General features: G+C 44.6%; 1 protein-coding gene and 1 long non-coding RNA gene across 2 annotated transcripts in view; both read right to left on the bottom strand.

Annotated features, from left to right (window-relative positions):
• Nucleotides 1–1091: 1091 nt before the first annotated feature.
• On the bottom strand, nt 1092–2624 carry LOC130121464 (uncharacterized). The gene is made up of 3 exons (XR_008811073.1): nt 2479–2624; nt 1289–1341; nt 1092–1134 (listed from the first exon to the last, which is right to left on the bottom strand). It is a non-coding gene; the product is annotated as an uncharacterized LOC130121464 (long non-coding RNA).
• A 2843-nt stretch (nt 2625–5467) lies between these two features.
• Nucleotides 5468–13934, bottom strand: part of loxhd1a (lipoxygenase homology PLAT domains 1a) — a 64461-nt gene continuing 55994 nt past the window's right edge. Inside the window, exons 35-40 of the mRNA XM_056290409.1 lie at nt 10323–10500; nt 7847–8032; nt 7489–7656; nt 7046–7184; nt 6562–6717; nt 5468–5948 (exon numbers count right to left, since the gene is read on the bottom strand). Of these exons, the coding sequence (XP_056146384.1) occupies nt 5468–5948; nt 6562–6717; nt 7046–7184; nt 7489–7656; nt 7847–8032; nt 10323–10500 (1308 nt within the window). The remainder of the gene's footprint in view (nt 5949–6561; nt 6718–7045; nt 7185–7488; nt 7657–7846; nt 8033–10322; nt 10501–13934) is intronic.

Raw genomic sequence — 13934 nt, 5'->3', positions numbered from 1 at the left:
CGAGAGGCTGCTGGAGACTCCCTCTCTTACACGCACACACACACACACACACACACACATGCACACACACGCACACACACGTGAGCCTATCCCTCTGGAAGCAAAACACACACAAACACACAAATATACATACTCCCATGTACACAGGGTTTACTTGTAGCTTGCTGGTCGTAAGTGGGGTGTTGTTATTGTTGTAGTGTCGTACTGTAGGTAGCCTGGGCCGTGTAGCATGTTCTTAAAAAGCCATGACTTTATGTCCTGAGAAGGAGAACATCCCTTATAACCCCACCTCAAGCTGGCTGCTCTTTCTCTCACCCGCTCTATATTTCTCCTTTCTCCATATGTATTCGATCAAAATGCATATTCTGCTGCACACAAAAGCTTCACACACAAAAAAACAGCGAGACGCTCTACCGCCGTGTTTGCCTAAAGCTCATTTGTGGTAGTAGCAGAGTAGCAGCGTTCAACATGCGTTATGAGGGTCTCTGACTTTGTTAGGGGGCAAGCACTAACGGAGTGTTAAAGTCACTCTCACCCAGCTTCTAGTTTTTGCAATACAGTTTTACATTTAACTCGGGACTGATGGTGTCATGCAAAAAGGCTTCCTTCATGCTGGGGAGTAAAACCCAGTGATTGATTGTTCTTCTTTTTTTCTGACTTACAAACAACATGCACAAGTAGAACGTGTTTCACCAAAATACATTTACTCATGGCGTAGCTTGACCTGGTGCACAGGTTCATTGTGTGTGCTCGGCTCTACTGTGAGGATTTCCGCAGTATATTTAATTTGTGTTTCGATGTGTGAAATTAAGTGTGAATTTGAGTGTATTTCAGTGGATCAAGGCAACACTTAAGTTACTGTAGTTGGGTGATTAACGTGGCCACCCGAGGGCTTATACAATAAAAAGCCAAATAAGGAATTAAAAAAAAAGGGTAACCCCACGTATAGGGCCCATCCTCCACAATGCACTACAGTGAAGTGAATGAAATGTGGGGTGTATTGTGGGTGAAGAGGTATTTAGTTGCCCAAGTACCAACCTCTTTTTTGGCACAAATGCTCTGTCTGAGCAGTGTAGGCTACTGAAATGCATGTTTTTCATTGGTGACTTGGGCTGTTAGCGTTGGTTGTGTCTCCTAAAAAAGAAAAAGAAAAAAGGAAGGTACAGAATTATCTGTGCATGACTTAGTTCATCTGAGCTGTGACTATCCTCTCAACACAAACAAAAAAGACGAACAAATGAGTACGACGTCAAGGGGCGGTTTCCCCTGACTTGTAGCCGGTGTTCACCTAGTCCCCTCGGTGGCAACGATGGAGTCCTCTTGTGATGTTTACCTTATTGCCTAAAGAACAAGCACATGTAATCATAGAAACAGCAACAAAAAAAAATGTTTTTGTATTGCATTTGCGTTGGCTAGTTATAGAAACGGAGTGTTTCTGCGTATTAATCTAGTGTTTTGTGTGACAGCTCCCCCTCGTGGTTGCTATGCTGTATTGCTAGAACACGTAGAATGTCGTGCGACGGAGGCAGTGTCCCTCTCACAGCGCACAAATACATGAAGGACGACGGAGACGGTTAGGATGGGACGACACTTGGCTGCTAAAAAAAAATAATCACGGCTTCTTTTGTGTTTGATTTTGAATAACTGTCACTATTGTTGTTTTTTCTCCCCAATTGTATCCGGCCAATTACCCCGTCCCGGTCGCTGCTCCACCCCCTCTGCTGATCCGGGGAGGGCTGCAGACTACCACATGCCTCCTCCGATACATGTGGAGCCGCCAGCCGCTTCTTTTCACCTGACAGTGAGGAGTTTCGCCAGGGGGACGCCAGTTCTCCCTCCCGAACAGGCGTCCCGAGCAGAGTAGGCGTTAGTGTAGCGACCGGGACACGTGCCCACATCCGGCTTCCCACCGACGGACACGTCCAGTTGTGTCTGTAGGGACACCCGACCAAGCCGGAGGCGACACGGAGATTCGAACCAAGATCCCCGTGTTGGTAGGCGGCGGAATAGACCGCTGCTCTACCCGGACGCCCTACTGTCACTATGTTTTCCAAGTTTCGATCCCGCCTACCCTACTCTTTCTCTGCAATATAAGTCTGTCATTTTAGTAGCCCGTGTTAATAATGGATGCCTGGATGTCCTGTGGACTGAAATACTAAAGGATTGGGATTAGACCCAAAGACCCCGACAGCCTTGTGAACCAATGGATTGGTTTGCAAGGAGTGTAAGAAAGACCTCCGTGTCTTGTGCGCTGCCAGTGAGGAGACTGCCTCCTGCTGTAGCGGAGTTGTCCGTGGGAAGTGTTGATAGTTTACACAGGGTGTTGTCAGTTGAGATGCCTTAAGTATTTAACAATCATAATTTATTACTAACTGTAGATATCGTGGGTATGTATTTAATTTTATATAGTTTCTTTGCGATTGAACCATAATTTATTTATTTAGAAATAACACAAAAAAATGATTTCAAAAAACTTACCTCATTTTTGCATCGTTTGAAATGGGAATGCTTTGCATGCAGTTGTATTTTTTCCGAAAACTAGCGTTGAAAAGAGAAGAAAAAAACGCCCTGCTGTTTGATCGCCCTAAGCTGTGTGATGTTTACTGTCCTAGGCTGATATACTGAGCCTGCTCTCTCTCCCGTCTCTCTATGACTCTCTCTCTCTCTCTATGACTCTCTATGACTATCGCTAGCTCCCTCTTTATATCCCAAACTCTTCCTCAATCTTGATTTTCCTGTCTCTTTGTCTTTCTCCCCCCCCCCTCTCTCCCTCTCCCTCTCTCTCTCTCTCTCTCTCTCTCATGTGGTGCTGTGGATCTTGGTTACATTCCATTCAATGCAATTTCTCGGATCCCCTATGCTGTGATTTAGCGGATAAACTGCAATTTGAGTGACTTGGTTTTTAGTTTGGTGAATCTTCCTGTCTTGTTTTGCACTCATAGTATTAATACGGGAACCCTCTTACTGGCATAACACAGTCACAGCTCCAGTTTGATACGATCGACGTCAATATAAGCTGTCTTTTCTATGCTTTCTGCTTTCAAAAATGTGACGTAGCTGTGATTAGTTCCATCATCTGTGAAGCATGCCCACCCCCCCCCAAAAAATGCCTTTTTGTCTTTCTCCCACTTCCTGGTGATATTTCTCCTCCCCTCTTGTTCTGAAAAAGCTTGTAGACTTAAGCATAACAAGTGCCTCGCTTCAAGGGTCTGGAGATATTTCCATATTGTAACGTGCATGGATAAGTAGACACGTTGGCCGCTGGTTAACGGATCTGACCCTTTAGTCAAATGGTTAGCGCTGTCTCCCGCGGTGCGGGCGATACGGGTTCGCGCCGCGGCAGTTTCTGTGGTTGCCCCCCCCCCCCCACTATTCGCTACTATATTATTTTGCACCACTGGAAACAATCACCCCCATGAAGCCAACATTGCCTTATTGGTCACATTAATTAATTAATTAGCCAAGAGACTCGCGAGGGAGCGAGGACGACGATCGTCAGATGTCGACAAAAGCCATTGTGTTGTTTTAGAGTTCAAATCCGGCTGAGACTTGGCAAAGCAGCGGCTGCTCTCGTATTATTGTCAGCATTATCCTTTTTGTCATTAAAAGAGCTTAATATCGTGGAAATATTTCTGACTGTCAAGAGGCACGTTTCACTGTGGACTTTACAAATGCCACAATAATCTCTCTCTCTCTCGTTTACTTCTCTCTTTATCTATCGCCATTTTAATCCCCCCCCACCCACCCAGTGCTGTCCTTGTTTTCGTTTTCTGTTGCTTTCTGAGTTTGACTCAGCCGTCCATCCTCCCACTTGGTATCCATCCACTCTCACAATCCTCCAGGGAACACAAGTACAGACAAGAGGATTTTAAAGCACAACCTTTCTAAAAAAAAAAACAAACACAAAAAATGCATGTTTTTTCTCAGGTTTCGACATAGTCTCAATGGAATAAGAGTATACAGTGAAAATATATACAAAGAATATAACAGATGATTATTAATTTTGCTGCTGCTTGAATTAAAAAAAACGAAAACAAAACTGAAGGAAGAGAAAATATCCCAAAAAGTGCCAGTGAAAGGGCTGCCACTGTCTTTGTATGAAAATCTGCTGTTTAGCTGTGACTGCGCAATGTTTTTCAACATAGGATATTTTATCTTATAATAGAACTATTTATCATTAATATTAAAGCAATAGCTCATTAATGACAATGAGTGTGTTGATGAAGAAATGGATGAGCATATTATGGGTAAATGTTAGATTTACATTTGGTGGAATTTTGTACTTTATTTATTACTACTAATAATAATGATCTTAAAAGTTGCATTGCTAAACCCAAACTGTTCTTTTTTTATTATTATTATTATTTTAATTTTATTTCATCGCTTGTATATTATCCTTTTGTATGTGCTCTTTTTGTAATAAACCGACTAAGATGGATGGAAGTTTTTTTTTTCGATTGTTGTGGCGTCTGTCTGCTGGGATATTTTGCACCATGCAACTGTGGGTACAATTTGACTTTCTTATTTATTTATTTATTTATTTGACCCCCCCCTTTTCCCCCAATTGCATCCGGCCAATTACCCCACTCTTCCGAGCCGTCCCGGTCGCTGCTCCACCCCCCTCTGCTGATCCGGGGAGGGCTGCAGACTACCACATGTCACCTGACAGTGAGGAGTTTCGCCAGGGGGACGTAGCACGTGGGAGGATCATGCTAGGTCCCCCAGTTCCCCCTCCCCCTCGAACAGTCGCCCTGACCAACCAGAGGAGGCGCTAGTGCAGCGACCAGGACACATACCCACATCTGGCTTCCCACCCGCAGACACGGACAATTGTGTCTGTAGGGACGCCCGACCAAGTCAGAGGTAACACAGGCATTCGAACCGGGATCCCTATGTTGGTAGCGTTGGTAGGCAGCAGAATAGACCGCTCCGCTACCCGGATGCCCCCACACTCTTGACTTTTGGCACACATTCTTAACACGCTGGCTGAAATATCCTGCCCCGAAATATGTTTATGAATCAAGTGGTTTAATTTTCCATTACGACATGTTAATTCGAACTGAGATGCAAAGGAATTTACCCTCAATGCCTTGCTGAGTCAGCCTGTGGCTCGGGTATACTGTGGAAAAAGTCCTTATCTGAAGAAAAAAAACAACATGAACACAAACTGATTTGATTTGGCTTTCTTGAGACTACTAAAAAGGATGGCACATCCATGTTACTTGACCAAAGGAGACAATTCAAGACGGTCCCCCTACTCAGCTTACATCGAAATATCAACCCATGATATTCTCTTAAAAAAGGTTTATGTAAAAATATAATTTCCTGAGATACTGAACATGGGGCAAAACAGAATCTCTTTGGTAAACAGCCTTTACCAAGCCACACACGAAAGAAGCATCCGTCGTCGACGCTCCCGTGATGGAGAGACACAAACAGATTAAGGCTTTGTCTATGTCATCTGTTTTCAGTGCATTGGGTGAAGAACTCTGAAGATTTGCCCATCAGCTCTCTTGGTGTCCAGCCACTTTCCACAGAGGAAGATGGCAGTGACACCATTGGCTGTGTTGGTGACATCCACACGATTCAGCAGCCAGCCGGGGTTTATGCCGGAGTTGTCGTGCTCCACCTTGACTCTGAGCAGTTCTCCCATATCCAGCATTTCGAGAAGAAAACGGTCAGTCTGTTCTCGTTCAAACAGGTTGCGGAATTTCTGCCGCAGGGGCCAGCGGCCTGAATCTCCATTGGAGCCATAGATAGTGATGAATACGTTGGCGTCAGTGCCGGCGCCCTTCTCATTGCCGGTGATGATGATGATCTCATATTTGACAAGCACCAAGCTGCGAGCCTTACTGGCAAAGCTCTCGATGGCCTTTGTGCACTCAAAGGTCATGAACTCGTCCCTCTTGTGGGAGAGAGGGATAAGGGCGTTGCAGCTAAAGATATACCTGGGTTTGATGGGACAGAGAGGAACGAAAACAGTTAGTTTTTTATCAGGCATCAAACATCCTAACATGTCTTTAGTGCTATATGTTCAACTGTACTGTAGATGTACTGAACAATCCATTGAATACATGAGGGATTTTCCCCCCTTTTTCACCCGCACCACTCTTCTGAGCCATCCCAGTCGCTCCTCCACCCCCTCTGCCAATACGGGGAGGGCTGCAGACTACCACATGCCTCCTCCAATACATGTGGAGTCGCCAGACGCTTCTTTTCACCTGACAGTGAGGAGTTTCACCAGAGGGACGTAGCGCGTGGGCGGATCACGCTATTCCCCCCAGTTCCCCCTCCCCCCCGAACAGGCACACCCTGACTAACCAGAGGAGGCGCTAGTGCAGTGACCAGGACACATACCCACATCCGGTTTCCCACCCACAGACACGGCCAATTGTGACCGTAGGAATGCCCGACCAAGCCAGAGGTAACATGGGGATTCGTACCGGGGATCCCTCTGTTGGTAGGCAATGGAATAGACCGCTACACTACCCAGACGCCCATGAATTTTCTATCGTTAACAAATATCAATGAGGCTCTAGATACTCGTTACTGGTCCATTACCTGTTGCCCAGCTCCTTTTCAATGACAACAACCTCCGCCACATGCCAGTATGCCTCCCCTTTAACCTTCTTTCCATCCTTGGTTGTGTGACCCAGGCAGATACCAGCAATGTCGCCCAGAACTTTGGAGGAAAACTCAAACTTGTCGTCACTTCCCCTAAAAAGAATTAAGAAAAAAAAATCACAATACAAGGCAGTGTAACTCGGGAATTATGGAGATAATGTTTAATTATTGAATTATTAACGGTTACTATGTAATGTAATTACTTAATGTTCCATGCTAAATAACGTTACAATGGGATACTCTTCATTTAACCTCATGAAGATTGTAGATAGCACTATATGTCCTTGCTCAAGGGCTCTTAGGGACAGGCCAGCATATGGCAGTCGATATGACAGCAAAAGAATGACTCAGATACTATGTCTTTGTGCTTTTTCCACACAAACAAAATCAATGCACTGAACTACACATGGGAGCAGACTACCGCAAGAATCTTTTCTTCTTTGAAGAGTTCTCCATTACAAACTCTTTTGATCTGCCCTTCCTCCCCTCAAGTGCAATCCAGGCATTCTCCTTGGTTTCAGCATCGTCAGTGTCTGCGGTTTTAATACAGATCTCATATCCTTGCAGACAGAAAAAATGATCAGTACTGATTCATCTGTAGTTTACATGTACACCACATATTTCAAGTGATATTTACATAAACTACACACCAGGCTAGTCAAACAATGTCCTATACCAGGCCCTAAAATTTGTCAGCACCACAGCTAAAGACCATCATAAGTGTTTCACAAACTTTACTGTGTAATTATGGAAATGCATGTTACAGAATGTAAAATGAACTGTGTTCAAATACAGACTAGTATGAAAATATTCGTTTGAGTTGATTTGTTGAAAGATAAATAGAATGTATTATGCTATCCTTACTCGTCTTCTCATTCAGGTCTAAGTCATCATTTTCACAGGCCATTTCTCTTATTATTTGTCCATCATCATCATTCTTTGCAAGCCATCGTTCACAGGGGAAGCGATATGTTGTGTTTAGTATCTCATCTTTAACATCAACGTACTCCAGATGCCATCCTGGAGCAAGACCTGAGCAGGGCAAGAATATGAGATAAACATGAAATAAATACGTATCTGCTATATAGTATATTATGACTTTTCTATGCTATTTCTTGTCCTTGTCAAGTTGACTAAGATGATATTCATACTGGTATTCTAATAATTATAGCTAGCTACACAGATTAGCTCCCCTTTGCAGTGTAGTAGTATATTGGCTGACCTGAGTTGTCGTGCCAGATCCGTACTTTGGAGAGCTCTCCCAGGCTGAGGATATCTGGGAAGCGAAATGTGTCTATTTGCTTTCGTTCAAACTTGTTAGACTTGTTGCTTTCCTTGAGGGCCAAAGTGCCCGTGTCTCCGTTTTCTCCAAAAATTATGAGCCACACATGGGCATCAGTTCCTGCTCCTGAGAGGGCGAGGGAAAGAGTTGAGTCAACCACAGTAAGGTCATAACATTAGTTTTCGTTGATTAAAGTTGCAACAGACCTTTGAGTCAATAGATAACATCTGTCCCAAGATATGAGGATTGCCTCTGGGCTATTTTTTCCCCCAGTAGACCCACTACTGAAACAGAGACAGACAGACAGACAGACAGACAGAAAGAAAGAAAGAAAGAAAGAAAGAAAGAAAGAAAGAAAGAAAGAAAGAAAGAAAGAAAGAAAGAAAGAAAGAAAGAAAGAAAGAAAGAAAGAAAGCAAGAAAGAACATAGAACATAGAAAAGAAAAGTAATAGAAATGTGTCCACTAAGCCCACTTCCACTCTCCCCTCCAGTACCCTCACTGCTTTGCTCCATGATATACAGATATGGATGACTATCTGAAATTAATGGAGTTCCACAGGGTTCAGTGTTGGGGCAACTCCTGTTTATTATTTACCTTCTCCCTCTTGGCAACATCTACCGGCACTATGGTATCCATTTCCACTGTTACACTGGTGAAACACAGCTTTATGTGTCAAATAAGCCCACTTCTACTCTCCCATCCAGTACCCTCACTGCTGGTATCCATGATATACAGATATGGATGACTATCTGAAATTCAACACTATTACAACTGAGCTAGTCCTCATTGGCACTAAATCTACACTCTCAAAAACTAATATTTGCTAACTCCTCATTGCTGGAGCCACGATACCTGTCTCCACACAGGCCTTGGTGTTATCCTCGATAGTACCCTTACTTTTCCAGTCATATAAATAAGGTCCTTTGGACTGCCTTTTTCCATCTGCAAAGTATCTCCAGACTATGCCCTGCTTTAACGAAACACTCCACAGAAGTCTTAGTCAACGCTTTGGTCACAGCATGTATTGACTACTGCAATGTGATTCTGGCAGGCATCCCCAACAAACTTATTCACCGACTTCAATTCATCCAGAATTCTGCAGCACGGATTACCCACCTTTTTAAATTAGCTTACTCACTTTAACTGCAACGTCATCTTGATTTAACTCCTTGCTGAGCTATGTTCTGTTGCTTACTGTGTGTTCTATTTTTGATTGTACGGATATTTTTTACTGCTTTGCTGTTTATTGTATATAATGTAAGGTGACCTTGAGTGCCATGAAAGGCGACATTGAATAAAATGTATTATTATTATTTATTATTATTAGAAAAGAAGGAATGAAATGGAAAATAAATACTAGGCTGACACACACACACACACACACACACACACACACACACACACAAACACACACACACAGTGCAAGTGACAGATGAAAAGATTTGAAAGAATGAATTATCATAGAAGAACAAAATGTGATTTACAAATACATGCACAATGAGAGATGACATCTTCAAAAGTCTTCATCATGGACCCCACCCCCACCCCCCCATAAACTGCCAACCAACCAGTGCTCTTCAGAGCTCTGCAGGTATGTGTATATGTATCTGTGTGTGTGTGTGTGTGTGTGTGTGTGAGAGGGAGAGAGAGAGAGAGAGAGAGAGAGAGAGAGAGAGAGAGAGAGAGAGAGAGAGAGAGAGAGAGAGAGAGAGAGAGAAGACAGACAGACAGACAGACAGACAGACAGAGAGGGAGGGAGCTCAGACTCAGTGGTATCACCAGGCCATGTCCTAATTTACACAAACCGCCAAGGCTACAGACAGGAGTCAGCTTAGACACCTTGCTGCTCTATTGTACAGCTCAGCCAGCATCACACACAGTATAGACAAACTGCATGGCGACAGAAAGGAGGAAAGATGCTGAAGAGGTTTCTTTTGTTACCCTGCGCTTGTTGATCATAACTTATCTCGTCTCTACTGCCCCACATATTTCTGTGAGAACATCAACCCTCTGCATCAGGAAGTTAAACAATGAAAAGAGGGACATCAGGGAACCTTAATACGATAGGACTGACAGCGAGACTGAATCAGGGACATGAAAAAGTTTCCTCCATTTAGAGACATTAATTGCTGTTAGAATCACAGTATTGAGAGTGAACAGTTACATACTGTGAGTGAAAGGAGATAAAATCTCCCCCGTTGTGTTGAATAATTGAATGCAATTATTGCAGCAAGTTTAATAATGCATAGTTATGCCTCATAAGCAGATTCGCAGTATACACTCTCTGTGATTATGTATGAGATTATGCTTATGAGCAGACTGCTTCGTCACGCTTTTCTCTGCTATAATAAATCCTACCACTACTTCAGGTTGGCTAGGGGGTACCTGCTTTAACTGCCTGTATGCGGACCCACCTGCAATGTCACTGGTCTTGATCTGGATGGTGTAAGTGGTGAGTTCCACCATCTGTTCCTCATCAACCACAGCTGCCATCTCACAGATCAAAGTCCTCTTGGGCCCAAGAGTCCTGGACAGCCACTCCTCATAGGTGAAGACAGACACCTCTTCTGTGGTCAGGTTACGCATGATGACCTGGTTGCATACAAGTCATGCCTTAAAAATATCATAATGTCATAATATGAAAAAATATCTACCATTTGATATCCATATAGTGAATTTTACAGTCACCTACAGTGAAATGTAAGATATGCTGTTACATAAAACAGTATAGACATGGGGATAATCAGTTTCCAAACATCCAAACAACAGAGTTAGTGTGTGCAAGAGGTGTTTTCAGCAAAATATGTGAGGGAGTTCATCAGCTGGGGCTTGTTAAAGATCAGCAAAGGAGCAAAGCACTCCTCGAATTAAGCATTTGCATCTCATCTCATCTCATCATCAGCCGCTTCTCCAGCGTCGGGTCACGGCGGCAGCAACCTAAGTGGGCAGTCCAGACGTCCCTCTCCTCAGCAATGCCCTCCAGCTCCTCCTGGGGGATCCCAATGCGTTCCCAGGCCAGATTGGACATGTAGTCCCTCCAGCGAGTTCTGGAGGGACTCCTAAATGGACGTGCCCAGAAAACCTCCAAAGGAAGACGCCCAGGAAGCATCCTAATCAGATACCTGAACCACCTCAACTGGCTCCTTTCAACACAAAGGAGCAGTGGCTCTACTCCGAGCTCCCTCCGAATGTCCGAGCTCCTCACCCTATCTCTAAGACTGAGCCCAGACACCCTACGGAGGACACTCATTTCAGCTGCTCGTATCTGTGATCTCACCCTTTCAGTCACCAAAGCTCATGACCATAGGTGAGAGTTGGAACGAAGACTGACTGGTAAATTGAGAGCTTTGCCTTGCGGCTCAGCTCCCTCTTCACCACAACGGTCCAGTACAACGTCCCCATTACTGCTGATGCTGCACCAATCCGCCTGTCAATCCCCCGTGCCATCCTACCCTCACTCGTGAACAAGACCCCAAGATACTTGAAATCCTTCATTTGAGGCAACAACTCATCATCCCCAACCCGGAGGGAGCAATCCACCATTTTCCAGTAGAGAACCATGGTGTCAGACTTGGATTAAATTAAACTTAGATAAAATTAAGCATTAATGAAAAACAAACAAACAAAAACTTTATCTGTAATGACGAATCATAAATATTGAAATTAAAACCATGAACAAAGTGCACTCATGTTCCATGGACAAAATAAGTGTCGGAGCCCATGTGCAGCCTAAAATATGCGTGCTCAGGACATGATTGGCTATTGTGAGTAAAAGCTTATTAATGCCTCACTTGAAGATTGTATTTGGCTTTATCCTTTTTTATTTTGGGCGGAGATAATTCTCCTGAGTGTCTGGTGAACTATAATGTGAATTCTACAAACTTGATGTCTGTTCTTCCCCAAACAGTGCAAGACAGACATAAACAAATATAACAAAGTTGGTATAAGATATATACGGATAAAGACTAAAAATAAGTATTAAAAAAGAAAATGAGTATAAAAATATTTACAGACATTTAGTGGGTAGCCAGGTTCAGGTGGGTAACAGCTTGGGGAAAGCAGCTGTTTTTGAGCCTGGTAGTTTGGGCTCTGAGGCTCCTGTAGCGCCTCCCAGAGCGCAGGGGGGAGAGCAGTCCATGGTTGGGGTGGGTGGGATTTCTGCTGATGCTGAGACCCCTTCGAAGGCAACGTTTGTGATAAATGTCTTTTATGGCTGGGAGCTGGGTACCGGTGATATGCTGGACCACCTTGACGACCTGCTGCAGAGCTTTCTGGTCTAATGATGTACAGTTACCGTACCACACTGAGATGCAGATAGTCAGGATGCTCTCTATGGTGCAGTGGTAGAAGTTGGTGAGAATTCTAGGGGATAGACGGGCACTCCTTAGCCTCCTCAGGAAATGCAGGCATTGTTGGGCCTTTTTCACAAGGGCCTGGGTGTTTGATGTCCAGGAAAGGTGCTCGCTGATGTGGACTCCAAGTAATTTAAAGCTGGAGACATGCCCCACTTGCACCCCATTGATGTGTATGGAGGAGTGGCTGCAGCTTCTAGACCTTCTGAAGTCCACAATCAGCTCCTTCGTCTTCTGCACAATGAGGACAAGATTGTTGGTAATGCACCATGATGTGAGGTGTTGAATCTCATTCCTGAAGGCCATCTCGTGATTGTTGGTGATACAGCCAATGGCCGTGGTGTCATCCGCAAACTTAACTATTACATTTGAAGGATGAGTTGGCAGGCAGTCGTGAGTAAAGAGGGAGAAAAGTAGGGGCCTCAGAACACAGCCTTGAGGTGCACCTGTGCTGAGGGTCAGGGTGGAGGAGATGTGGTCACCAAACCTAACAGACTGAGGTCTGTTGGTCAGGAAGTCCAGGGTCCAGTTACAGAAGAAGGAGTTGAGGGCAAGGGAGAGGAATTTGGTGGTTAGTTTGGTGGGGATGATAGTGTTGAAGCTGTAATCCATGAACAGCATCCGGATGTATGTGTTGTTAAGTTCAAGGTAGGTCACAGCAAAGTGCAGGGTAGTGGCAATGGCATCCTCCGTAGACCTTTTGGGACGGTAGGCGAACTGATGTGGGTCGAATGGGGGGGTGGGGGGATGTTTTTGATGAACCAGTCTCTCAAAGCACTTCATGGCAATGGGAGTGAGTGCACAGACACTCTGGTGAGCAAGGCAAGGCAGCGCCTCTATCACCTCAGGCAGCTGAGGAAATTCAAAGTCTCCCGGAAGATCCACCAGTCCTTCTACTCTGGGGCAGTGGAGAGCATCCTGACAGGATGCATCTCTGCCTGGTTTGGAAACAGCTCTGCCCAGGATAGGAAGGCTCTGCATAGGGTAGTGCATTCGGCTGAGCGCACTATTGGTAACTCACTCCCCACCCTGCAGCACCTATACACCAAGAGGTGCCAAACCAGAGCCTACAGGATTATGAAGGACCCTCACCACCCCAACAACGGACTGTTCCAGCTGCTGCGGTCAGGCAAGCGCCTCCGAAGTCATGCTGCAAATACAGAGAGACTGAGATAGAGCTTCTTTCCTCAGGCCATCAGGACTGTGAACTCTGACCTTACTGGGGCCCCGTCGCTGACCCCTACTGCCCCCCTCATGCTCAAGCACGCACGCACACGCACACACCCACACCCACACCCACACCCACACACACAGTAAGGTAACGACTACACATAACTCATATTATGTACACATACCGCATATTTAAGCACATATACTTCAGCTTTCTATTTTTCAAGTGCTTTGGGTCGGACCCTTTAGTCGACTGGTTAACGTTATCGCCCGTGGTGCGGGAGATCCGGGTTCATGTCCCGGATGTGGCGGTTCCCGGAACAATGTATGTGCATATGTTATATTACAGTATATATTGTGCTGTCTGTTTTCTTTTTACAGAGAGTTCTTAAGCTGTTGATTGTAAATTGTAAATTGTATATTGCAAATTGGAACGCGTGTGTACCTGTTGTACTTTGTTGTTTGCACATTTCATTTCGGAGCTCGTACCTTTTTTCTTTTTTT

This window comes from Lampris incognitus, chromosome 12 (assembly GCF_029633865.1).
Source record: "Lampris incognitus isolate fLamInc1 chromosome 12, fLamInc1.hap2, whole genome shotgun sequence".
NCBI lineage: Eukaryota > Metazoa > Chordata > Actinopteri > Lampriformes > Lampridae > Lampris > Lampris incognitus.
The sequence above is the reverse complement of the archived record's forward strand: the minus strand, read 5'-3'. Positions and strand labels throughout refer to the sequence as shown.